Source organism: Hemiscyllium ocellatum, chromosome 21, assembly GCF_020745735.1.
Source record: "Hemiscyllium ocellatum isolate sHemOce1 chromosome 21, sHemOce1.pat.X.cur, whole genome shotgun sequence".
Lineage (NCBI taxonomy): Eukaryota > Metazoa > Chordata > Chondrichthyes > Orectolobiformes > Hemiscylliidae > Hemiscyllium > Hemiscyllium ocellatum.
Window position 1 is genome coordinate 26,399,665 of NC_083421.1, and position 27,817 is coordinate 26,427,481.

Below are 27,817 nucleotides of genomic sequence, written 5' to 3' on the forward strand. Positions count from 1 at the left end.
CTCCCACTTTCTCCAGACCAAAGGGGCAGCCATGGGCCCCAGCTTTGCCTATCTCTTTGTTGGCTACATAGCACAGTCCACCTTCTGTAGTTACACCGGCACCACTTCCCACCTTTTCCTCTATGACATTGATGACTACATCAGCGCCACCCCGTGGTCCCATGAGGAGGTTGAGCAGTTCATCAACTTCACCATCACTTTCCACCTTGACCTTAAATTCACATGGAGCACAGTGGCACAGTGGTTAGCCCTGCTGCCTCACAGGGCCAGGTTCAATTCCCGCCTCAGGTGACTGACTGTGTGGTGTTTGCACATTCTCCCCGTGTCTGCGTGGGTTTCCTCCGGGTGCTCCGGTTTCCTCCCACAATCTAAAAACGTGCAAGTTAGGTGAATTGGCCATGCTAAATTGCCTGTAGTGTTTGGTGAAGGGGTAAATGTACGGGAATGGGTCTGGGTGGTTGCGCTTCGGTGGATCGGTGTGGACTTGTTGGGCCGAAGGGCCTGTTTCCATGCTGTAAGTAATCTAATCTAATCTCTGACACCTGCCTCCCCTCCCTGGACCGCTCCATTTCTATCAATGAGGACCAACAGAACACTGACCCACCGACTCCCACCCTACCTCTTGCAAAAATGCTATCTCCTATTCCCAATTCCTCTGCACCAAAGAACATACTAGATGGCTTCCTTCTTGAAATACCATAATTTCCCCTCCCACATGGTTGAAGATGTCCTCCAATGCATCTCATCCATGTCCAGCACCTCCGCCCTCAAATTGCACCCCTCCAACTGCAAGAACAGAACCCCCCCACAGTCCTCAACTTCCACCCCACTAACCTCCGCACAAACTGCATCACTCGCCAATATTTCCATCACCTATAAACGGACCCCACCACCAGGCATATATTTCCCTCCCCATCTGCAAAGACTGTTCTCTCCGTGGCTACCTGGTCAGGTCCATGTCCCCCAACAACCCACCCTCTCCTCCTGGCACCTTCCCCTGCCACAGCAGGAATTGCAAAACCAGCGCCCATACCTCCTCCTTCACCCCCATCCAAGGCCCCAAAGGAGCCTTCCACATCCATCAGAGTTTCACCTGCACATCCACAAATGTAATTTATTGCATCCGTTGCTCCCAATGCATTCTCCTTTACACTGGGGAGACTGGATGCCTCCTTGCAGAGTGCTTCAGGGAACATCTCTGTGACACCCGCACCAATCAACCCCATTACCCTGTGGCCGAACATTTCAATTCCCCCTCCCACTCTGCCGAAGACATGCTGGTCCTGGGCCTCCTCCACTGCCGCTCTCTCACTACCCGATGCCTGGAGGAAGAACGCCTCATCTTTCACCTCAGGACCCTTCAACCCCAGGGCATCAATGTAGATTTCACCTGTTTCCTCATTTCCCCTCCCCGCGCCCCCCCCCACCTCACCCCAGTTCCAACCTTCCAGCTCAGCACCATCCTCATGACCTGTCCTACCTATCAATCTTCCTTCCCACCTACCCACTCCACCCTCCTCACCGATTTATCACCTTCATTCCCACTCCCATTCACCTATTGCACTCTCAACTACCTTCTCCCCAGCCCCACCCCCTCCCATTTATCTCTCCACTCCCGAGGTTCCTAGCCTCATTCCTGATGAAGGGCCCCTGCCCGAAACGTCAATTTTCCCGCTCCTCAGATGCTGCCTGACCTACTGTGCTTTTCCAGCACCACTCTAATCTTGATCCTGAGGGCCAGCCAAGCTTAAAATACACACTTTCAGCTCTTCAGGATATCCTAAGGTTATGAAAGTAATAGTCATACAGCATGGAAATAGACCCTTTGGTCCAACCAGTCCATGCCAACCATAATCCCAAACTAAACTAGTCCCACCTGCCTGCACTTAGCCAAATCCCTCCAAACATTTCCTATTCATGTACTTACCCAAATGTCTTTTGACATCATAACTTCCTCTGGAAGTTTATTCCACAAACAAACTACTCGACATGTTTAAAAAAAAGTATTTCCCCCTCATGTGTTTTAAAATCTTTCCCCTCTCACCTTAAAAATATGCCACCTAGTTTTGAACTCCCCCTCCCTAGGGAAAAGATCTTTGTTACTGACATTATGAAATCATGAATGGCACAGATAAACTTCTATAAGACCACCCCCTCAACCTCTTACACCCCAGTGAAAATAGTGAAAGAAGCAAAAGGGAACGCAAACCTTTCTCTCTGTACTGCAGTCGATGAATTGTGGATGTTGTTTCCATAACGGAAAATGGAAAATCTTGTTTTGTCCATTTTATACTGTCACTAAACTTAGAGCCCTTTGTGCAGGAAAATCAATGTTTCGGGCAAAGCCCTTCATCAGGATTCCTGATGAAGGGCTTTTGCCTGAAACGTCAATTCTCCTGCTTCTCGGATGCTATCTGATCTGCTGCACTTTTCCAGCACCACTCTAATATTGACTCTAATCTCCAACATCTGCAGTACCCACTTCTGCCTTAGAGAGCTTGTGTAAACCATACCAAATGCAGAGTGCACTACACACAATGGAACAATGTTCCTTTTACTTTAAAAAGCCATATAAATACTTCATATTATTGTTGTTTGTTAAACAAACAGAGATAGCATTTCCTTTTAAAAAGTTCACATCTATCATTGCCTAAAAGAAATAAATTATGGTAAAAATCACACTTCCCCTGTAAATATTTCTAGTTAATCCATGTTGAACTCGACCAGATGCTTCACTCATCGCTGTCATTGAGGCTGTTGTCTTCAAAACTCACTCCAGTGGGAGCCTTTGTTCTATAAAGAAGAGGGAAGAGATAGGATGTATCAGTCACAAAGGGAATACAATCTTTTATTGTGCAGAAAGCACCCACTAAGCAGCAGCAGCTATGCTTTATAAGTACTTCAGCTTCTGCAATCAGGAAAGGTGCTATATAAATGCAAGGGCACGATCTGTAGGTGAATTCAGAGATGGGCTCCATTGTCCTCCTCAGGCATGGTGTAAGAGTGACCTGTCTCCTATTGGTACTGAGCTAATGGATCTAGCTCAAAGCTTTCAGGCCCTGAGGCATCAAGGTTTATAGAACCTGACAGGGGCAGGATTAGATGATCCTCCCTTGTGGCTGGCTTCAGCTGTAGCTATAGTCTGCGGTGGCTACTCAGCTGAAGCCATTATTAAAGTTACAGTTGAATACGCTGGAGGAAATGCGCTGCAAAATGGATCCCTCCCTCCCTCCCTCCTCCCAGGAAGAAATGCTCAACATCTGTACGGTGATGATAAACACTAATATGAGCAAAGCACTGCTGCCTCACTGCTCCAGGGACACAGGTTCAATTCCAGCCGCAGGTGACAATCTGTGTGAAGTTTTCATATTCTCCCTGTGTCTGTGTGGGTTTCCTCCAGGTGCTCTGGTTACTTCCCACAGTCTAAAGATGTGTAGGTTAGGTACATTGGTTATGGGAAATGCAGAGTTACAGGGATAGGGTGGGATGCTCTTTGGAGAGGCAGTTTAAATTGCAAACAGGCCATTCAGACCAACAAACTGGAGAGATTCTATGAAAATAAAAAGTGAGAAATGGAGGGTGTGTTGCTCGGACCTGGCCTTGTATATTACACAACAGACAGCGTCTTATCGAAATGAATATCCCATAGTGCACATTGAACGGCCCCACAGTGCACAATGAACAGTCCCTTGTCGCACAGTGGACGGTCCCGTATCGCACAATGGACGGCCCCATATCACACAGTGAACGGTCCCGTATTGCACAGTGAACGGCCCCATAACATACAGTGAATGGCTCCATATCACACAGTGAATGGCTCCATATCGCACAGTGAATGGCCCCATATCACACAGTGAATGGCCCCATATCACACAGTGAACAGTCCCGTATCTCACAGTGGACGGCCCCGTATCTCACAGTGGACGGCCCCATATCGCACAGTGAATGGCCCCGTATCGCACTGTGAATGGCCCCGTATCGCACAGTGAATGGCTCCATATCGCACCGTGAATGGCCCCATATCGCACAGTGAATGGCCCCGTATCGCACAGTGAATGGCCCCGTATCGCACAGTGAATGGCCCCATATCGCACAGTGAATGGCCCCATATCACACAGTGAATGGCCCCATATCGCACTGTGAATGGCCCCATATCGCACAGTGAATGGCCCCATATAGCTCAGTGAATGGCCCCATAGAGCTCAGTGAATGGTCCAATTTTGCACAGTGGACAGACCCACATCCCACAGTGGAAGGTCCCATATTGCACAGTGGATGGCCTCACATTTGATATCACACTGCACCCACAAAGCTGGTGGAACATTAATCATCAGAAGATGACACTACCTCTTGCTGCCTGGATTTATCAGGGACTCTCCTGCGAGCCTCTTCTTGGAGACTGGTGAAGATTCAGGTCCATTTCCCTTCCTCTTGGAATCATACTCTACAAGCAAACAGCAACAGATTTCAATCATGGGATGTTCGAATGATTAAGCACTGGAGGCAATTCAGCAATGACTTTGTGTTTTGCCAGTACTGGAATTACTGAATTGCCTCACAGTTCTTCTCTTGGAGCTCTTGAATTTCTTTCCTTTCCACTTGTCATGAATCCCCTTTTGAGAGCTATTGTTGAATCTGCTTCCACTGTGCTTCTGTGCATTGCAGGTCATCATCCCAAGTCACTGTATTTTTAAAAAATTCCCCTCATTACCTCAGGTTCTTTCGTACATTATCTTAAATCAGTGTCCTCTAGTTAAGGTGTTGCCTGCCACTGCAAACAAGTTGCCCAAGTTGGTTTAATCAAAATAATTCATGATTTTGAATACCTCCATCAAATCTTCTCTCAAACTCTGCTTAGGTGAGCAGCCCCAGCCTCTGTAATTTTCTCATGTAAGTAAAAGTTCTTATCCCTGTTCCCATTTGAGTGGCTCAGTGGTTAGCACTGCTGCCTCACAGTGCCAGGGATCTGGGTTCGATTCCATCCTTGGGTGACTGTCTTTGTGGAGTTTGCATGTTTTCCCTGTGTCTGGGTGAGTTTCCTCCAGGTGCTCCAGTTTCCTCCCACAGTCCAAAGATGTACAGGTTGCGTGGATTGGTCATGGGAAATTGCCCACAGTGTCCAGGGATGTGCAGGCTAGGTGGATTAGCCATGAGAAATGTGGGGTCATGGGGGTTAGGGCAGAGGCTTATGTCTGAGTGGGATGCTGTTCAGAGTGTCAGTTTGGACTCAGTGGGCTGAATGGCCTGTTTCCACTCTGTAGAGATTCTATATTTCCTCAGCTCCCTCTCCAAGGCCTTCATCTACCGATTAATGTTTGTACCCAGAACAAACTGCAATATTCTAGCTGAAACCTCAGTAATGTTTTAGAACACTTATATTTGGCTGCCCAGCTTTTCGTACTCTTGCTTATGACTCCAAAGATCCAATAAGTCTTTCTAGCAGATCTCTCAAAACATGCATTTGGACAGGTTTCAGGTTTCCTTCCCTGCTCCTTGAAAACCACACTATTTCATTTTAATTCAATATCTTCCATGATTCATCCTAGAACAATGTATCCCCCCATTCTTCTCTGCCTTAAACTTCATGCCCCTTGGGCAGGGTTTTCACTGCTCAGACAAGGGGAAGCTCAAGTTGGCACATTGTCTGACTTCGCGGATCTGCTTTGGTAGAAAGGTCTGGGATGGGGTCGGGACTGAATTTCTGGAATTGACTCTCTGGCCACAGAAACAGCCAAGAGCCACACCATTCTATTTAAATGGCATACCTTAATTTCCTCAAAAATCTACTCAGTTGACTTGCGTTTTAGGCCCTTGAAGTTGTCATACCCTCTCCAATCTAGCTCACACAGCCCACTTTTTTAGATTAGATTAGATTACTTACAGTGTGGAAACAGGCCCTACGGCCCAACAAGTCCACACCGACCCGCCGAAGCGTAACCCACCCACCTACATTTATCCGTTTATCTAACACTACGAGCAATTTAGCATGGCCAATTCACCTAACCTGCACATCTTTGGATTGTGGGAGGAAACCGGAGCACCCGGAGGAAACCCACGCAGACACGGGGAGAATATGCAAACTCCACACAGTCAGTCGCCTGAGGCGGGAATTGAACCCGGGTCTCTGGCGCTGTGAGGCAGCAGTGCTAACCACTGTGCCACCGTGCCGCCCACTAACCTGCCTCTCAGAGCCTCCATGCTAACCCATGGCACCTCCATATCCATGCTGCTGCCATACACTCTGCACATAACCAATAACTCTACAGTAAATTGGGCATAATGGAACTGCTGTAAAAAGCACCTATTCATGACTATCTTTAAAACATTGATGTTGCTACAACTTTATAAAGTCTCAATCATCCAGCAGAAGTATTACTAATTGAGATGCAAGTGCTTGACACCTTTATATCTTGTGCAAGTAAACTATGAACTATTGCCAAAAGTGATCACAGAAAAAAAAATTGTTATCGTACCAACATAAAACTATCAATCAGGCCCAATTTTCTCAATCTACCCAGCAATATTAATAGAGGTAATCTTTTTATGCGAATCTGTACTTTCAGTCAAATGGAACAATATCATTTCCTTCAAAATCCTGGAAGCGCCTTCCTAACACTACTATGGGAGAACCTATACCACATAGACTTACAGGGGTTTTGAGAAAGAAGGTAACTAGCAGTATAAAGGCAGTTAGAGATGAGCAACAAATGACCTAGCTAGCTTATATTCTGTGAAAGAAGGTGTAAAAATGTTCCGTTTTGATGATCTCTTTGTCAGATTCCCTTTCCACTGCACTGAAATACTGAATGCTCTGACCAATGCAGTTTTTCTAACTCAGACTGAGCAATGATTCACTGGAATGTTTGAACAGTGCGCGGATGGAGCACTGAATAAAACAACAGCCACCAGACATGAAGCCATACATAGAATAAACAGTGAGACAGATCAGAGGGAGGAGCCAAGAGTGAGTGAGAGCTCAAAGTAAAGGAATCCGAGGGTGAAGCGGGGGCGGAGTAGTGGTGAGGGTGAGGCAGTGGGATGAGGGGGGTAGTGGTGAGGGTGAGGCAGTGGGAGGGAGGGAGGAGAGAGTGAGAGAGGCAGCTAATAGTCGCTGCTAGTTGGTGAAACTCTTGTAACTCTCTCCCTAACAGCACTGCAGATATACCCACACCATGTGAGTTGCAGCAATTCAAGAAGGCAGCTCACCACTACCCTGTCAGGGCAATTAGCAACAGCCTTGCCAGTGATGCCCTTACCATGGATGAGTATTCAAAAAACTGAGGGCCAGTTTGCCATCTCAGTTTGCCATAACTGATCCTGTACGATATATGAAGAAGAGGAGTAATTGAGTTCGACCTTCAGCCCTGGTCAACATTTATCATTCAAGTAACATCTTTGAACAGGTCACCCAGCCATTGTCACATTGTGGTTTGTGGGAGTCTGCTGTGTACAAATTAACTGTTGTATTTTCTACATTACAACTGCACCTACATTTCAGAAGTTGCTAACTGACTGCAAACCATTTTGTGGCATCCCACGGTTGTGGAATTAATGTATTTGTGTCTTTCTCTATTTTTAAACCTAGGCTCAACCATCAATGTTCGCCAGTTTGACAAGTTACTAGAGAGATCCGCACTGTTTGCGGAATTTATCCTTACCATGGAGCAATGATTTCAGGAGGCCGAGTGAAAGAAGTAATTGTTAAAACACATCGAGACAACTGGATAATTGTAGAGAAAAGCATGGGCATTTATCTAGGCTACTATAGCAGATCCAGAGGGGCTTCCCCCTGTTGATTTGCTTCCCATCACTGAAGCCGTGTGGTTGAAAGGAACAAGGAAAAGGGAAAGATAGAGATGGGTCCTGAGGGAAAGTGCAGGAACCACAAACCAACTTTTAGCACCCGTAAAGATCAAAGCTTCATGACTGGTCTTACCTGCTAGAAACATCCTCTGTGTCCTCTCCATTGTCTTATCAAGTTTTAAAATGTTACTTTCCTCTGAGGCTGTGGGGAGAAAGATGAGTTATATTCTTACACATGTATCAGGGCATTATTCGTCAGGGAGGCGACTCACCCAATAATCATTAACATCATTGTCTCACCGTTCTGATTTGCTCAAACCAGCCAAATGTCTTAAATGTTAAAACTGTACCTACATCCACTACTTCCTCTGGTGGTTCATTCCACTTACATGTTGTGTAAAAAAAATTGCCCCCATGTCCTTTTTAAATCTTTTTCCTGTCAACTTAAAAATATGCCCCCTAGTTTTGAACTCTCCCACCTTAGAGAAAATACCCCTATCTATGCCCCTCATGGTTTATAAACCTCTGGAAGATCACCCTTCAACTTCCTATGCTCCAGTGAGACAGGTCCCAGCCTATCCAGCTTCTCCTTATAACTTAGACCCTCCATTCCCAACAATAACCTCTCCAATTTAATAATACGTTTCCTAAAACAGGGCAACCAGAACAGGACACAGTACTCCAGAAGAGGCCTCACTAACACCCTGTACAACCTCAACATGATGTCCAGCCCCTGTACACAAAGGTCTGAGCAATGAAGGCAAGTGTGCTAAATGCCTTATTAACCACCCTGTCTACCTGTGATGCAAATTTCAGAGAATTATGTACCTGAACCCCTAGGTCTCTCTGTATTGCACTATCCAGGGTCCAACCATTAATTGTATATGTCATGCATTTATTTGCTTTACCAAAATGCAAAACCTCACATTTATCAAAATTAAACTCCATTTGCCATTCCTCAGTCCACTGACCCAATTGATCAACATCTCTTTGTAATCTTAGATAACCTTCCTTGCTGTCCACTATAGCACCAATTTTGGTGTCATCGGCAAACTTACCAATCACACCTCCTAAATTCTTGTCCAAATTATTATGACAAATAACAGTGGGCCCAGTCCCTGGTCGCAGGCTTCCAGTCTGAAAAACAATCCTCCACCATTACCCTCTGTCTCCAATATCAAGTCAATTTTGTATCTATTGGCAAACTCACTCTGAAGCCCCCATGATGTAACTTCACTCAATGTCCACCATGTGGAACCTTATCAAAAGCTTTACTAAAGTCCATGTAAACAACATCTACTGCTCTAAGTGAGTCCTAAATGATTATCCCATTAGTCTGAGGTTGTGATGCCAAACTTCAGATTCCCTCACTTGCCGAAATGCCCTTGTATGTTTCTATCAAATCACCTTTCATCCTTCTTGCCAAAAACAGCTCCTCTTTCACAAACCTAGTCAATTCTATCTGATTACACTATGAGGTTCTAACTACTTCGTTCAAACTTTCATCAGTTGTAGATTTTTGCAATTTTCTGATGACCAATAACGCAAACAGAAGTTGCTGGAAGAGCTCAACAGGTCTGGCAGCATCTGTGGAGAGAAATCAAATTTAATGTTTCAGGTCCGCTGACCCTGAACGTTAACTCTGATTTTTCTTCACAGACCTGCTGAGCTTTTCCAGCAACTTCTGTTTTTGTTTCCAATCTACAGCTTCCGCAGTTCTTTCGGTTTTTATTCTGATGACCAATGTAGATCTCCTGCTTTTCACCTCCCCTCCTTAATGATCAGTGACCTGTTTGCTAACTTCCAACTGCTCTAAGATCGAGGAAGCTTTAGAAAATCGTATCCAGTATAACCCGATCTCTGCAGTTACTTCGTTTAGAATGCTCAGATGTAAGCTCCTAGGGATTGATTACATTTTAGTCCCTTCAATTGCTCCAACACATTTTCCCTGTGAATTAAGTTCTGCACTTTAATTTGCTCCTTGGATACCCTCTATTTCTAGCATCTAACTTGTATCATCCATAATGGAGACAGACGCAAACTATTTGTTTAACATCTCTACCATTTCTTCAACTCCACAGTAATTTTTCATGTCTCTGCTTCAAAGAAATCAATGTTTACTTTAGCACTCTTTTCCTTTCTGTTCACTTGTAAAAGCTTGTACATTTCATTTTTATATCATTGGGTAATTGATTCTTTTTTTCAATATTTCCCTTATTAGCTAACTCTTCAGTTGCTCTTCTTTATTGGCTTCTTGATCTCTCTAATTGTTGAGTTTACTGCTATTTGAATCTAATATCTTTAATTTCTCTCGTATGTCACAGATGGAGTCTCCTCACTGAATTTTTTTTTAACAGAATGTATTTTTGTTGAATGTTTTGAATCATTTAATTAAATGTTTCCCACTGTTTATTACCATACCATTTATTCAATCATTTTAGCCTTTGCTTCCTTCATACTGAAGTAATTAGCCTTGCTTTTTTTAAGTTTCGTATTTTTACTTTGCGCAATTCAATTCTAAGCTAAAATCAAACAAAAAACTATTGTTGTTATGTTATCATTTACTATCAGGAATACTTTTCTTCCTTTTCCATTCAGTCTATCTTTTGGAAACGCTGCAAATCCTGGAATACTCAGTTCCCAGCCTTGGTCTCCTTGTAACCATGTATCCAAAGGGAATGTGCTGCACCGTTGAAGCTAATGTGTTTGGGATGAGACTTCAAATGGAATTACCCCCTCCCAGGTTGACATAAACAATGTCAGAAAAAAAACTATTTTCAAGAAAAGAAAGTAGTTCGCTCAGTGTCCTACACATTGTTTATCCAATAACTAGAAACTTAACAAACAGGTTATCTAGTTGGTCATCATTGTTCTGTAGCTGGTCATCCACTTATTGATTTGGGAGTCAGTCTGTCTTCTAACACTGCTTATTTGTATTTCATAGTTCAAGTCAAAGACCAGTCTGTTTTCTCCCTTTCTGAACCAACTCTCATTACTATGGAAAACCAGCCCTTAAATGTATAGAACTATAAAGGAAAACTGTAAGTTGCAACACTGCCAATTATCTTGTACGTTGGTCTCTTTGTCTAATTCATTAATACACATATTGCAAATTGCTGAGACTCTAGTACTGATCCTTGTGGCATCTCTCCAGCTAATGTTTGTAAACTCAAAAATGTTTATTCCTGTTTTCTGCTCATTAACTAATGTTTACTAATATTTTACCCCCAATCCCAGGAGCCTTCATTTTATATAAAACCACTTATTTTGTACCTTGCTGAATGCGAGATCTAAGTACACAGTATACTGGCTCCCCTTATCTATTTTGCTAGCTGTGTCTAAAGCAAAACTCTGATAAATTTGTCAAAGTCAATATCCCTTTCATTAAGCCGTGCTGACTCTGCCGAAATGAACTTCTGAGTATCCTGTTATCATATCCCGAACATATTTAGCAGCACGGCGGCTCAATGGTTAGCACTCTCGCCTCACTGATCCCGAGACCTCTGACCTTGCCTCAAGCGGCTGTCTGTGTGAAGTTTACACATTCTCCCCATGTCTGCGTGGGTTTCCTCTGGGTGCTCCGGGTTCCTCCCAAAGATACATGCGTAGGTTGGGTGAACTGGCCATGCTAAATTGCCCATAGTGTTCAGGGATGTGTAGGTTAGGTGCATTAGTCAGGGGTAAATGTACAGTAATAGGGTAGGGGAGTAGATCTGGGTGAGTTGCTCTTTGGAGGGTTGGTGTGGACTTTTTGGGTCAGATAGCCTGTTTCCACATTGTAGGGATTCTTTGATATTGGTTGGAAAGTACTGCAGGATGCCTTAAGAATGGGAAAGGAGCTGTAGAGATGCGAGTTCTTCAGTCCTGCTTGCTAGTCTGCTAAATGGTGCTTGTTGAAAGACCACAAGGAAAGACACAGATGGTACTCCTCTACATTAACTACATATGCTGCTACCAGAAGGTAATGGTAAGGACCAGGGAGTAGGACAATCGCTTGAGGAATAAATAAAGAGGAATAAATGGATCATTAGCTGGTCAGTGCAACAGGAGGGGAAGGAGAATTAAAAATGAATAACAAGCAATTTTAGATCAAATTGGCAGACAAGCAATTGGTGCCAGCTAGTTTACAGAATTATAGGCAGATTGAGCATAAACTGCGAGCAAATTTTTTTTAAACAATGCTAACATCTTTTTAAAAGGTTGTGTTGAGCTAAGACTTTGCTACTGGCCAAATGAACTATGTCTGCAACCCCTAAAAAAAGAAAGTTTTTTTGGGAGTTTTTTCAGATACTTGTCCCTTTTCTGTCCCCATCAGTAATGCCCTGGGCACCTTTGAGTTGGTCTTGTAAATGATGTACTTGATCCACCAGGTGAAACATGACTGACTGGATCTCTGCCTTAGCCTCAGAAAGGGACAGCTTGTAGAGGTCAAAGGTTAGCCCCTGGTCATCTTGGCTCAGCTTCAGTATGGCGATGTTGTCAAGAACCGTGAGGCTGATAGCGCCCTTCTCAAACGCATCCCTGTGGAAGAGGCAGTGAATGTTAGCTGTAACATTGATTCACAACATCCCGCCCCCCCACCACCCTGAAGCCCACACATTTAGACATCACCTCTGTCCATCCTGTGTGTTCTCCTCACAGTTTGCATACCAAACAAGCTTTGTTTCATTAACAAACTTAAGATATAGTATTTTCTGCCTCTTTGTTGAAGTCCTTTTGTGAATGGCTGAGGAATCCAATCACAAACTTGAAGGGCCCATTTATCCCAAACTCTAACCTCTGCCTCCTATTCACTATCCACGGTAATGTATTAGCCCCAACTCCACGAACACTTATCCTGTGTACTGACAGTTTAGAGTGGCCTCTTACCAAATGTCCTTTGGAAATTCGTATTCCTTACATCTACATGTCTCCCTTCATCTACTCTCTTCTTACATCCTCAATCAACTGTTCCATTTGTTGGGCTAGATTTCCCTTTCATTAATGTTGCCTTGTTCCAATCGTGTGATTCTTTACTACATGGATTGCTAAGACTTCTTTAATTGTAGATTCCAATGCTATCCACATTGGAATGGTAGCATTCTGGTCCCTACTATTAACTTCTGACAGCAGAGCACGTAGTTGATGTAGAGGAGTACCATCTGTACCTTTTCATGTGGTTTCTCAACAGACACCATTTAGCAGCCTAGCTGAGCAGGACTGAAGAACTCGCATCTCCACGGCTCCCTTCCCATTCCTGATGGATATCAGGAATGATTCGATTAAGTGCTGTGAGAGCTGCAATGGGGATAGCAATTGGGCTATTGGCATGAAGTGTGGTTTCTCTCAATGAAGAAGATAGAATCCAGCACAAGTTCTCACTCCTGATCGCAATCCAGCTGAACGTATGGTTGTCCACAGGACAAGGCCAAGTTGTCTATTGGTTTTGAAGCCTTTCCAGTCAGTGGCTTTGTCAGCACTCATTGAGCTACCACTGTAGGAGTTGGAGCCCCTGGGAGGAGCTGCACTGTGTCTGGGATCAGGTAGATGTAACTAGGGGCTTGAAAAGAAATCGTGGGCAAAAGTGAGGACTGCAGATGCTGGAAATCAGAGTCAAGATTAGAGTGGTGCTGGAAAAGCACAGCATGTCAGGCAACATCTGAATAGTAGGAAAATTGATACTCCTGCTCCTCGGGTGCTGCCTGACCTGCTGTGCTTTTCCAGCACCACTCTAATCTTGATAGAAATCGTAGGCTCCACTTCGGTTCTTAGGCCAGGCTGCTCCTGATGTGAGCACAGCTGGCCCCCTATCTGGGCACAGTGGACACCCTATTTATTAGGCTTTGGTACACACCCCAACACCTAGCCCATCCCTACCTGTAATCCAACAGGGGGTTGTTGAGAGGAGGGGCCAAAGCAAGAGGGAAAACCACCCAGCAGGTTAATAAGGATCAGTGTCTCATAGAGTCATACAGAACAGAAACAGACCCTTCGGTTCAACCTCAACCATACCCCAACCATAATCTCAAACTAAACCAGTCCCACCTGCCTGCTCTTGACCCATATCCCTCCAAACATTTCTTATTCAAGCACTTATCCAAATGTCTTTTAAACATTTTACTACATCTAGCACTTTCTCTGAAAGTTCATTCCAGACATGAACCAACTCAATGCAAAACAAAATTGTCCTTCATTTTTAAATCTTTCTCCTCTCACCTGAAAAAATATGCCCCCTAGTCTCGAAATCCCCTACTCTAGGGAAAAGACACCTCCTATTCACTTTATCCATGCCCCTCATGATTTTATAACCTCTATAAGGTCACTCCTCAACCTCCTACACGCCAGTGAAAGAAGCCCCAGCATATCCAGTCTCAACAGGTCGGGTCACATACGTTTCACATCCCTCTGCAGGCATCGAGACGCTGTCAATTCTTTATTGTTTGAGTAAATACCTCAGTCTGCAGTGTGACTCCTGCTCATTGGTTCTACCTCACCAGCAGACAGGAAAAGCTCTCTGTTTTACAAAGCAGTTTTCTGAGTTTCACAGTGCATCCGCGGCTTGTTTCTACATCTCTAACGGTTTGCTCCTCTTCATTTTTAATTCCTTGTCCGCTCATTCTCCTCTGCCTTGTCACTTTGTATAGCCGAGCACCAGCAGCCCTGCATGTGGTTTGTGGCTGACAGCAGTTGGCATGTTTAGATGCTAGCAGATCCCAGCTGGTAGAACTCTCACCTCAGACCCAGGAGGACACGGATTTAAGGCTCCAGAAACATGAGTGTATAATCAAAGCCGATGAGGCCATACTGAGGGAGGGCTATACTTCAGAGGTTACATCTTTCAGGGTAGGCAGGCAACCAAAGCCCACAGTTAATCCTGTCCCTCTGTCCACAGGACTTCAGGACAGGCCACAGGATACTCTGGTGATTTGATTGAAGTGTCAGAATGTTAAAAGGACAGTTATGGAATCATTACAGTGCAGAAAGAGGCAGTTCAACCCATTGAGTCAGCACCTATCTCTATAACCCTGCATTCCCCACAGCTAATCCACCTAGCCTGCCACATCCCTGGCCACTATTGGCTATTAAGCATGGCCAATTCACCTAACCTGCACATCTTTGAACCGTAGAAGGAAACTGGAGCACCCAGAGGAACCCACGCAGACACGGGGAGAATGTGCAAACTCCATACAGACAGTCACTCGAGAGTGGAATCGAACCCTGGTCCCTGGTGCTGTGAGGCAGCAGTGCTAACCTCCATGCAATTGGACCACCTCCTTGTTGTTGAGAGACTGCTTTCTGTACTGGAGGGAAATCAAAAGTGCAGAGCAGAGCTGGTAAATTACAGTGAGCCATTCAGGAGCAAGATCCAGAAGCAATTCTTCACAAAACAATGAGTAGAAGTCTGAAACTCTCTCTCTCTCTCTCTCAAAAGCTTGTGTTTCCTGGAACTGTGAGGACTGAGAATGAAGGATTTGTGTTAGATGAGTGCATCAAGAGATACAGAGCTGAGAATAGCAAAAAAGAGTTCAGATACAGATTAGCCATGAGCCAACTGAATGGGAGGGCAGGGTCAACGGTCTGACAGACCTACCCCTGATCCTATTTTCCTATTTCTTCATCAACTCTCCCTCTCCCCCTGATGGCTGATGGTTACAAACCTGGTCCTGGAGTTGTATTCTTCGCAGCTTTTCACGCCATGCGTGGATTTCTGCAAGGGAAAAAAGAAAGTGAATACTGTCCTTTTCCCATGCCCATAATTGAGTTTGATGACAGTGAAGAGGAACGCTGATGAATCTTGCAGCAGGGCGCGAAGCCAGATTGAACTGGGAGGAGGAAAGTGGGAAAGCAGTCAAACCCCCGAACATCAGTCAGCGCAGGGATGTGGGAGGAGGACTGCAGTCAGCACATGCACCTCATACCCCCATCCCTGCTGATAGAATTCTTCGGGGCAGGCAAAACACCAGCAGACAGCGAATGAAGAGGAGAACATATCAGGCTAAAGCAAAAGTATGCAGCATGGTGCTTGCACATTCTCCCTGTGTCTGTGTGGGTTTCCTCCGGGTGCTCCGGTTTCCTCCCACAGTCCAAAGATGTGCTGGTTAGGTGGACTGGCCATGTTTACATTGCACTGTAGTGTCCAGGGATATGCAGGCGAGGTGGATTAGCCGTGGGAAATGCAAGATTACAGGGATAGGATGGGTGGGATTGGGATGTTCTTTGGAGGGTCGGTGTGGACTCGATGTGCCGAACGGCCTGCTCCCACACTGTAGGGATTCTAAGAGTGTCAACATTCCTCCACATACACCAGATAGATCAGCCATGATCTTAATGAATGGCAGAGTAGGCTCGACGGGACAAATGGTCTACATCTGCTTCTATTACTATGAAACATTAAACAGCCCACAATGGAGGTTCTCAAACCCTACCATGTTACCATGGAGAGTAACCAAGCAGAGAACAGGGACGAATAAGTCCAGTTAGGACAAAGATTCCAAAGTTTCAGGACCATGACAGCAACAATCCACAACAGAATCTGTCAGGTTTAGTGGGATATGGGCCAAGTGCTGGCAAACGGAACAACATTAATTTATGATATCTGGTTGGTGTGGATGAAGTGGACCAGAGGGTCTGTCTCTGTGCTGTGCATCTCTGTGACACTAAGTCCCCGATCACAGGATCATTGCTAAGTCAACAGAATCTGTCTCTCAGAGACAGCAAACTGTCTTGGTGATGAATTGAGACTCTCCTCACTTGTTCGTAATACCTGACAGCATTAATGATGGTAGGTTACAGCTTTTACTAGCGATTGGCATGTTATCAGCAAAGTTTGAGGAGTAAAATCTGGCAAGAGAAGAGTTAGAGGAAGCGAAACATGCCAATTACAGAACATGCAGGTCTCAGTGGAGAACCTTGTGATACAGTGGTAAAAGACCCTATCATTGGCCCAGCAGGCTGGGTTCAAGTCCCAGCTGCTCCAGAGGTGTGGGCTAGAAACTCGGAACAGGGCGATTAGGAAATAAAACAAAACTTCAGACGCCTGCTTGATAAGGCCATCTGGTGTTCATGACCTGGTACTACACTGACAATTTACAGAACACGTTTAAAAAAGGAAACGTCAGTGTAAAAACACGCTCCAAAATATTGACAAGAGAAAATAAGGTTTGTAAATAGGAACTTATGCAAGATTTTTCATTGCAAAAGACATATGACCAGCTGTAAACAGCAGGACAACACACTATTAAAACAAAATTAACAGCCCTGGTACTCACATGTTCCTCTAGTTTTTGTGGACTGAAACCTGTGGTCCAAACATCCACAACATTCGTAACACTGCGAAGGAAATGGAGATAGTTGCCATCAGTACTTTCTCTCAGAGAGTCACACATGCAAGAGGATTAACTCAGTTTATCAAACACAGGAAGACACAGTCCGGTCATATACCTTTCTAGTCAGTGTTTCGTTGCAATGTACACTTCACAAAACTCCAACACTATAGATCGCTTGCTCCCTGTACACCCAGTGCAGTTTTCCTCACCTCATCCTTGAATTATCATATAACAATGAACTACTCCGTAATTCCATTTAGTCTCAGAAAACCCTGCTGGATCTTAATAGATGAAAACAAGTTTGTTTGTAAGGAGGCAGAAATAGAATATATTTCAAAAAGGCCTTTATATTCAATCAGATTTGTGTATCTGATGCAGAAAGTTCAATTCCAGGTACAGCATGTTTGGAGAGATAGTGGCACGTTGGTGTTCACTGCAAAATGACAAAGAAGTCTTGCTTCTTTGAGACCCCATCTGGAATTCTGCGATCAGATCTGGTCTCCATACAAAAGGAATGGAGGTGATACAGCGAGGGTTCACATAATTGTCCCTCGAATGAAGGGTCAGCCAATGATGACAGATCGAGTCAGTTTGGTTGATATTCTCTGGAGTTGAAACAACGATAAGCGATCTCACTGAGTCGTACAAGATTCTGGCATGATAAGGTAGAGATTGTTCCCATTGGTCAGGAAACACCAGGGACACAGTCACACAATAGGAAACTGATTATTTAGAAATGAGATCAGAATAAATTCCTTGACACAAAGTGTTGTAAATCATTGGAATTCCCAACCCAGAGGGTTGCAACACACCAGTGTTGGAAATATTTAAGGCCAAGACAGACAGAGGTTTGGTGTCCCTCAGGGTACTGAGGGATCTAGGGAGTGGTTAGAAAAATGGAGTTGAAGCCCAAGATGATTCACAAACATACCAAATGATGGAGCAGGCTTGATGGGCCGAATGGTCTACCGTTACTCCTATTTCTTGTGTTCTTAGCACAGAGGAGCCCTTTCAACTGAGGGAGACCATTCAGTAAGCAGCTCAGAGTAATAGGTTCTCCTGACAACTCTGGAGATCCAAAGAGAGTGTGCCTGAGCCCATTGATGCTTAGATTAATTGGTAGCACTGTAGCTTCTCAGTTAGAATCCAGATCTGAGAAAAAATAGATTATTCAGGTCTGGGCTACCCTGCAACACTGCACTAATGCCAATATTTGAACAGATAGCTCCTTCTCCTGGACAGGCGGACATCAAGATTTCATAACTCTACTGAAATAAGATCAAGATGTTTTTCTATTATTTTCGATGCTATGTTGAGGTTTTATAGGATGTTGGTGAGGCCTTTTCTGGAGTACTGTGTCAGCTTTGGTTGTCCTGTTATAGGAAGATTATTAAGCTTGAGAGGGTTCAGAAGAGATTTACCAGGATATTGCCAGGAACAGAGCATTTGGATCATGAGGAGAGGCTGGATAGGCTGGTACTTTTTACATTGGAGTGTGAAAGGTTGAGAGGTGGCCTTATAGAGGTTTATACAAAAGGGGCATTGGTAAGGTGAACACCTTTTCTTTAGGGTGGGAGATTTCAAGACTAGGGGGCATATTTTTAAGGTGAGAAGAGAAAGATGTAATAAAAAAGGGCAATTTTGTTTGACACAGAGTGATTCGTATGTGGAATGAACTTCCAGAGGAAATGGGAGATGTGAATACAGTTACATTTAAAAGATAAGTACATGAATAAGAAATATTTGGAGAGATATGGGCCAAGCGCAGGCAGGTGGGACTAGCTTAATGTGGAATTATGTTTGGCGTGGACCGGTTGGACCAAACGGTCTGTTTCTGTGCTGTATAATCTATGACTCAGTATGTTGTTGTTGTTGTAAACACAGACATAAAAGTAGTTATTTTATGATTTTCACAATGTCAGCCACTGCACACAGAAAAATAATAACTTGGGCCAGAATTCCTTGCAACAATGTTCACAGTTAACTCGAGTTCATGTCAGCCCAAACTTTTCTGGCACTGGAACTGACTTGAATTGCAAGCTGATAATCGCAAGACAAGGAAAGGAGTGATTCAGGAGGGCAATAGGGAATAATAGCAATGCAGTTTGAGAGTTGAGAAATAAATAAAGAAATGAGGAGGAGGGTCAAGTAAAGTTAAATCAAGCACATGGTAAAATAATAAAAAGTTCATTAAGATACAAAGCACAGAAAGGAAAGGAAATATTTTTAAAAAACGTGTATCAGAAAGGTTAAAAATCACACAACACCAGGTTATAGTCGAACAGGTTTATTTGGAGGCATTAGCTTTGTGACCACCTGATGAAGGAGCGGCGCTTCAAAAGCTAGTACTTCCAAATAAACCTGTTGGACTATAACCTGGTGTTGTGTGATTTTTTTAACGTTGTTCACCCTAGTCCAATACCAGCACCTCCAAGTCACATATCAGAAAGGTTACAGGTCTGAAATTTTAACTTTTTCTTTCCCCGATACTGTTAGATCTGCGGTAATAACGGTGCTTACTTTTGGATCACAGTTGGAAGTTTTAGTGAGAGTTGTTCAAACTAGGCCAGCGCTTGCAGACTATGTGTCAATGTTTGCAGAAAGCCCTGAACTGTCAATACCTTACAGGGCAGTGGGGATTTTAGAAAGTGTGTCAATCTTCACAGATGGATTCTGAACATGGTAAAACTCTTGAAAGTGTGTCAAATTTACAGAGCCCCCATGATCATGCATTAAACTCCTTAAATAGTCATTGTAAACATACCGATGCTCGCATAGGGTTCTGAAACAATGTCAAATCTTCGTAGGTGGCTCATGTACAATTATTTGCAGGCCCTTTCTGACACAGAACAGCACAAAGAAAGTCACTGCTGCTCTCTTGTGGTTAACCCCCAGCATGAAGTGATAAATCAACACCCTCAAATATCTAGGTTGAGAGAATACTGCAAGTCTGTGTTCCTTAAAATCTGGGAAAGCTACAGAAGACCTTGGATTTGGCAATATCATTTTTTAAAAAATGTTACCTGCAAATTATTAAATTCATTAAACTAATAATATTACCAGGTGTCCAGATATAGAAAAGGCAGTCTGAATTTCCTGCACGGAGTCCAGAGGTTTGAAAATTAAAATCGGCATTACAGAGTTTAATTTCTACATTACTCCATTTCAGAATTATTTTTTACATTAGGTATGAGTGAGTTACTGTGGGAGCTGCTATTGCATTATGGGAGGGAGGCCATTTTACCAATGAATTATGCTAGCTCTTTCAAAGTGTTATCCAATTAGTTTCTCTCTCCTGCAACAGATGTTGCCTGAACTGCCGTGCTCTTCCAGCACCACTAATCCAGAATCTGGTTTCCAGCATCTGTAGTCATTGTTATTAACCTACCTGTAAACATAGTCCTGTAAATATTTTCTTTTAATGTATTATCTTTTTGAAAATTACTATTTAATCTGCTTTCACCATCCCTTTCAAATATTGCATCCTATGCTTTCTGCATTTCACTTCTGATTCTTTTGCCAGTTCACTTACATCTGTGTTCTTTGGTTCCAATCCTAGTATTACTGAAAAATACTTTCTCTGACTTATTCAGCAAAACTCACACATTAGTTTGAACATTTGATTAGATTAGATTAGATTACTTACAGTGGTGGAAACTTCGGCCCAACAAGTCCACACCGACCTGCCGAAGCGCAACCCACCCATACCCCTACATTTACCCCTTACCTAACACTACGGGCAATTTAGCATGGCCAATTCACCTGACCCACACATCTTTGGACTGTGGGAGGAAAACGGAGCACCCGGAGGAAACCCACACAGACACGGGGAGAACGTGCAAACTCCACACAGTCAGTCACCTGAGGCGGGAATTGAACCCGGGTCTCTGGCGCTGTGAGGCAGCAGTGCTAACCACTGTGCCACCGTGCCACCAACATAACCTTTTATGTTCTGAGGAGAACAATCCCAGCTTTTCTGATTATTTAATGTGACTGATTTTAACGTCTTTCAACGCTGGGTATGCCCTGGGAAGTCTCCTCTTCACTGTTTCTGAGGCCTTGGGACATCTTTCCCTAACTTGTGGTGCCCAGAATTGGTCACACTTCTCCAGCCTGGAAATATATCACCGTTCCTTCATTGTCGCTGGGTCAAAATCCTGGAACTCCCTCCCTAATGGCATTGTGGGTAAACCCACAGCAGGTGGACTGCAGCGGTTCAAGAAGGCAGCTCACCCCCACCTTCTCAAGGGCCACTAAGGACAGGCAATAAATGCTGGACCAGCCAGCAAAATCCACATCCCACAAATATATCAATAAAAAAAAAGCTGGAGGCTAACCAGGAATCATATCCTTTTAAACAGAATATATTTGACCTGTCATCATCAAAGACTTACATATTCATAGGGTCTCTGCTCAGGTAAAGTGCTACCTCAATATTGTGCCATTGACTTAGGTTCCCTCTCCTTTCTGGTTTCTGTCAAAATGAATCACTTCATCCTTCACTGTATATCTCTGCACTTTGGAAGAAGGGACAAGGCAAGAAATTACTCCGTGAATAGCAGGAGACTAGGAAGCTACGGAGGAACAGAAGGATCTTGGGGTGCTTGTCCACAGATCCCAGGTGACAGGGTAGGTTGGTGAGGCGGTTAAAAAGGCATATTGGACACTTGCCTTTGTCAGTCGTGTCATAGTTTATAACAGCAGGGAGATCATTTTGGAGCTACACAGGTTGGGCCAATTTGTGCAATTGTGGTCACTACACTCTAGGAAGGATATGATTGCACTGGAGGGGGGTGAAAAGGAGACTGGCTGGGACGGAGTATTTCAGCGAGGAAGAGAGGCCGGATAAACTCAGGTTCTTTTCTTCAGAGCAGAGAAGGTTGATGGAGTTATAAAAGATTATGAGGGCCAAGGACAAGGTGAATAAAAAGCAGCTTTCCCCTTTAAGGGTCAGTTACAACGGGGAAGAATTTTAAAGTGAAAGGCAAGAGTTTTAGAGAAGATCTTAAGGAAAGCGTTATCAACCAAAGGTGGGGGGGGGCGGGGAGTGCACTGTCTGGGAGGGTGATTGAAGGGAGAAATCTCGCAATCTTTAAAAACTACTTGGATGAGCACTTGAATCTGAGAGCTTCAACACTCAAGGCGATGGGTCAAGTATGGGAAGTATAACTACTGTAACTACTGTAGGCAGTCATATGCTCTTTGGCTATACAGATTGCATGGACCAAAAGGCCTTTTCTGTACTGTCTGATTCTAAGCCAATCCCACCAATGTACCTATATTCTCCAGAAATCTGTCTCTATCCTTTTTGCCATTGAACTCTATTCTCAAGTTGTTCCAAATTTTGAAATTATAACGTGTGCTGAAAGTAGGTCATTATACCATATTTAGAATATGTGTAACGTAAAGCACAATGTATATATTTCCTATCACTGCTAATTGCTGTCACTTAAAGTTACTGAAGTTGCAGGTCATTCAGGTTTCTGAAGTGAATAGCTGCCGACAATCTGAGGTAATAGTTAGTGAGGGCATTGGAGCTGTTGCTTATTTTTGTTATTAGAGGTAGAAGCACCGGAACATCGTTAGAATTTTTGGTGTTTTGGGTTGGGAGGTGAGTTTTGAAACCAGGTATTCTGGGATGTACCTGTTTTCTAAAACATTTTTTTTTAATGTGCTGTACAAAGGCTTCATGCCTTTAAAATCTGACCTGATATTACCTGTGTTGTACCACACATTGTGCTGAATTCAATTGGTGTTTGAAGGCACCAGCAGTGAGTAGCACACTGTTGTACTCGGAGCAGGACGTGACTCCAGAACTGGATTGTAACATTGCTTTAAGGCAGCCAACATAATCAAATACCCCTTCCACCCCGGTGATAATCTCTTCCAAATGTTTCTGTCAGGCAAAAGATACAAAAGCTTAATCACAGGCACCAACAGATCCAGTCCAAAGGTGTGAGGTTAGGTGGATCGGCAATACTAAACTGCCCATAGTGGCTGGGGATGTGTAGGCTTGGGGGATTAGCCATGGGAAAGGCAGGATTACAGGGAAAGGATGGGGGGTGGGTCTGGAGGGTTGGCGTGGACTCAATGGACCGTATGGCCTGCCTCCACACTGTAGGGTTTCTATGATTCTATGAAGAACAACTTCTTCCCCACTGTTATTAGACTTCTGAGTGGGCCTCTCGATTTTTAAATTTAATGTTGATCTCGCTCTTTGTGTGCCTTCTCTGCAGCCGTAATACTGTATCCTCTCTGTTCTATTACCTTAATGTACGCAAAACAAAACTTTTCACTGTACCTAAGTACATATGACAATAATAAATCAAATCAAAAATAACTTCCCAGAGACAGGCTCAAAGATGAGGAGCTGACAATGGGACTGTAACAAGGCCTGCACATCCCCAGTGCAGCCTTCACAATCTTTTCCCTGAAATAGTTTTCTTGTCTGTCTTGACCTTACCACAAGTTGAATTTCTCATGACCAGGCCGGGTGTAGCAAAGGTATTTTTGGCGGCTTTGAGGGAGAGTGTGGATGAGCAGAGACCCGATGGAGGACGGCCGCTGCTCTGCTTCCATCTTCCAGAGATGCTCTTCAAAATAAGTGCAGAAATGATAAAGAACAGTCAGTACAGTCACAGACAAACATGAAAAGGCAGCATGTACGATAATGCTTAGTAAATGCCAGACCAAATGCAGACTGGAACAGCATTGACTCCTAGATGCAGCAAATAAGAGGCAAAGCACAAAAGGACCGTAGGCTCATTAGAGAGAGACTGGTGGTGGTTTAACCTGTGGGTCAACCAAGCCTAAGTGAAGGGCAGAGGGCAGGACCTTTGTGGTGACCTCAGTCAGTGTGGGAACTAAACCCATGCTGTTGGCATCATTCTATATTGCAAACCAGCTGTCCAGCCAACTGAGCTAACTGTAACAATTGGACCTAAAGCAGATAATACAGTGCACATAATGTACATGAGGTACAAAAGACAAAACATAATAGACAGTAAATATTTACATAATACATACTGTAATGTACATTATTTATTAACATCCACAGCAGATTTTTGTAGCTGGGTGTTATTTTGAGAGAAACAAGGAGGGGGTAGTATGATGGAAATATTTTAAAGAGGGTAAAGCAACACAAGGAGCTAGTGGGCTGGATATACATAAGAACTTAAAAGTGGCAGGGCAAATCAACAAGGCAGTGAGGAAAGTATATGGGCACTTTGTTACATGAGTAAGGCCACTGAACCCAAAATCACATTAAACCTGCACAATTCACTGCAGTACTGTGTGCAGTTCTGGGTACCACATTTTAGGAAGGATGTCAAGGTTTCAAAGCAGGTACAGAAGTGGTCCTCCAGGATTGTACTTGGGTCTGTGGAAATTCAGACATGTGGAGAGATTGAAGAAACCAGGATTGTTTCCCTTTGGGAAGTGACTGGGTAAACCTAACAGGATGTCAAAAGGTGCTTGGAAAGGACACCAGGAGAAACTGTTTCCTTTCGTAGCTCACAATGAGCCATTAAAATCTGCAACAGACTAACTACAAAGGTTGTGGAAGGAGATTTCATAGTTACATTCAAAAAAGTAAACTTGAGAATCATTAGATCCCTACAGTGTACAAGCAGGCCATGCAGCCCATTAGGTACACACCAAACCTCTGAATAGTATCCCATCCAGACTCACCCCCTTACCCGAACCCTGCATTTCCCACAGCTAACCCACCGAGCCTGCACATAACAGGACACTATTAACAATTTAGCATGGCCGATCCACCTAACTCCTACACATCCTTGGACTGAGATAGAAAACCCTTGCAGACACAGGGAGAATGTGCAAACTCCACGCAGATGGTCACCCGAGGCTGGAATTGAACCTGGGTCCCTGGTGCTGAGAGGGAGCAGTGCTAACCACTCAGCCACTAACTACAAACTACTAATTACAAACTACTAACTACATGGGGAAACTCAGTGTAGAATTAATTAGTCCTTTCAGAGGGCCAGCACAGACATAACAGACTGAATGGTTTTCTTGCTATAGGATTCTCAGTTTCCATAATTACAAACACAGGAACGTACATTGCTAGTCACATCCTGTATTCCACAATAACAATCTCACCAATGTACATTGCTGGTTACATCCTGTACACCATAACACAGTGTAGTATTTTTCTAAAACAACCAGATCACATAGAGAGTACAGTAAACACGCTAGCATTCATACTGTATCAGAAGTAGCAATGGTTAATACTGACAAATATTGACAATAAAGAGTTTCTCCAGCATTTTCTGTCTTTGTATCTCCACTGGCTTTCGTATTCTCAATAAGGTGGTAGACTCGGTGAAGACCATCTTTGCCTCTGAATCATGAATTGTGACTTCATGTCTCACTGTAACTCCTCTAACTCTCCCACTGTATTACTGAGGGAAAACTGCACCACCAGAGATGCTGCCTTTCAAATTCAATGTCAAACCCACCATTTAGATGTAAGAGCTGAGCGGGCAGGATTACCAGTGTCTTGGTCAATATTTATCCCTGATCCAATACCCAGAGCTGCTTGTTTACCTCATTATTGTGTGTGACCATCATGTGCACTGGGATGTCCTGAGAATGTAAGAGGCACTACATAAATGCAAGGTAGCACAAAACGGGGATACAAGTATGGAATGAGCTGCCAGAGGAAGTGGTGGAGGCTGGTACAATTACAACGTTTTAAGAGGCATTTGGATGGGTGTATGAATAGGAAGGGTTTGGAGGGATATGGGCCGGGAGCTGGCAGATGGGACTAGATTGGGTTAGGATATCTGGTCGGCATGGACAGGTTGGACCGAAGGGTCTGTATCCATGCTGTACATCTCTATGACTCTAAAAAAAATGAATGACAACAGATATCACAGTGACAGTAAAACACTGTAATCTCGCATAACAAAATAAGACAGGAATAACAAAAACAATGTTATACAGCTTACTGGAAAACCAAACCCTTTTAAGATCATTAATAAATACTCGATGTTTAAATATTATAACATTAATAGTTAATACTGTATAACAGTATGTATAACATTTTAAATGCTGTGGAAAGTATTGATCTACTCCTGACAATTACAAAACTGATGTTCAGTTTTTCAGAATGGACAACAATTGTTTTAAAGTGCTTTTGAGAATGTCCTTTTCTGTCTGCCCTGTGTAAACAGTCTGGTTAACACTGGGTCCAGTGCAGATGGTCAGGGAGCAGTAGCTCTCCCACTCCACTGGGAGCGCTGGGTCTCCCACTCACTGAAACCCACCTTCTCCTGCAGCAGGGAAGCGCTGGCTGGGCAAACAACAACAAGAAAAAATGGAAGCAAAAGAAAACACTCCGAGAAAAGTTTGAGACTTTTCTCTGACAGCACCATCTAGTGTAATGGGAGTACTCTCGTTCCAACTGGTCATGATGACTCAAGGCTGTGACAATGCAGCAGGAACACAGAAACAAGTCATTACCCTATTCGCTCTAATTCCACTCTCCTGTTCATTCCACATATACTTTCCTTTTTATGGGACCTTTCCCTATGTCAAATATATCACATACATGCAAGCTGCTGTCATTTATTTTTCTCTTTTTCATCCGCCTACTGGCCCACTTTAATTAGTTTTGACATATACAGTGGTTTGTTGAAAGATGAATCATTTGGATTATTTCCAGTCTGTAATCTTGCTCAAAAATATGCAGGGAGATTGGGGAGCCTTGCAGGAGCAATAGGGTTGTCATAGTAGGGGATTTTAATTTTCCTAACATAGACTGGGACTGCCAGAACGTTAAAGGCTTAGTTGGGGTGGAATTTGTTTAGAGCATTCAGAAAAGTTACCTGAAGTAGTATGTAGCGGTTCCTACACGGGAAGGGGCAAAACTCGACCTACTCTTGGCAAATAGGGCAGGACAGGTGACGGAGGTAATACTGGGGGAGCATTTGTGGCCAGTGACAACAGTTCTATTAATTTTAATATAGTTATAGGGTGGAACATAATTGGTCCACAGGTTCGATTTCTAAATTGGAGTAAGGCAAATTTTGATGGAATAAGGCGGAGCTTGCAGGGGTTGGTTGGAGTAGTTTGTTTGCAGGCAAAGGGACCCTGGCAAGTGGGATGCCTTTACAAGTGAGATAGCTGCAGGTCAAGGTCTAGATGTTCCCGTGAGGGTAAAAGGCGAGGTTGATAGGAATAGGGAACCCTGGATGACAAGAGATATTGGGGCTTTGACTAGAAAAAAGGAGGTTTGGCTCAGGTACGGGCAGCTGGGATCAAGGGAATCCCTGGAGGTATACAGGGGATACAGGAGTTTACTAACGAAGGAAATCAGGAGGGCAAAAAGGGGGCATGAGATAGCCTTGGCTGAGAAGATTAGAGTGAATCCAAAGAGGTTAGTTAAGTATACTAATGGAAAAAGAATAACTAGAGAGAGACTAAGACCCCTCAAGGACCAAAGTGGGCATGCATGTGTAGAACCACAGGAGATGGGTGAGGTCCCCAATGACTATTTCTCCTCTGTGTTTACTGTGGAGAAAGACATGAAGACTTGGGAACTTGAGGAAGTTAGTGGTCACATTTTGGGGATAATCAATTTCACAGTGGAGGAATTGTTGAATGTATTAGAATGTATAAAGGTGGATAAAGCTCTTAGTACTGACCAGATATATCCAAGAACACTGAAAGAGGCTAATGAATAA

General features: G+C 43.8%; 1 protein-coding gene across 1 annotated transcript; it reads right to left on the bottom strand.

Annotated features, from left to right (window-relative positions):
• Positions 1–1,642: 1,642 nt before the first annotated feature.
• paxx (PAXX non-homologous end joining factor) lies at positions 1,643–26,434 on the bottom strand. The gene is made up of 8 exons (XM_060841008.1): positions 26,399–26,434; positions 23,572–23,701; positions 17,052–17,112; positions 15,441–15,490; positions 12,134–12,324; positions 7,937–8,005; positions 4,348–4,444; positions 1,643–2,793 (listed from the first exon to the last, which is right to left on the bottom strand). Exons 2-8 carry the CDS (start codon positions 23,685–23,687, stop codon positions 2,733–2,735), a joined length of 645 nt encoding a protein of 214 aa, XP_060696991.1. The 5' UTR covers positions 23,688–23,701; positions 26,399–26,434; the 3' UTR covers positions 1,643–2,732.
• Between the last annotated feature and the right edge of the window lie 1,383 nt (positions 26,435–27,817).

Coding starts and splice junctions, on each gene's coding strand:
- paxx (XM_060841008.1), bottom strand. CDS start 23,687: ATGGAAGCAGAGCAGCGGCCGTCCTCCATCGGGTCTCTGCTCATCCAC. Junction 15,491..17,051: donor CACAAAAACTAGAGGAACAT/GTGAGTACCAGG, acceptor TTTCCCTTGCAG/AAATCCACGCATGGCGTGAA. Junction 8,006..12,133: donor TTTACAAGACCAACTCAAAG/GTGCCCAGGGCA, acceptor TTCTCCCCACAG/CCTCAGAGGAAAGTAACATT.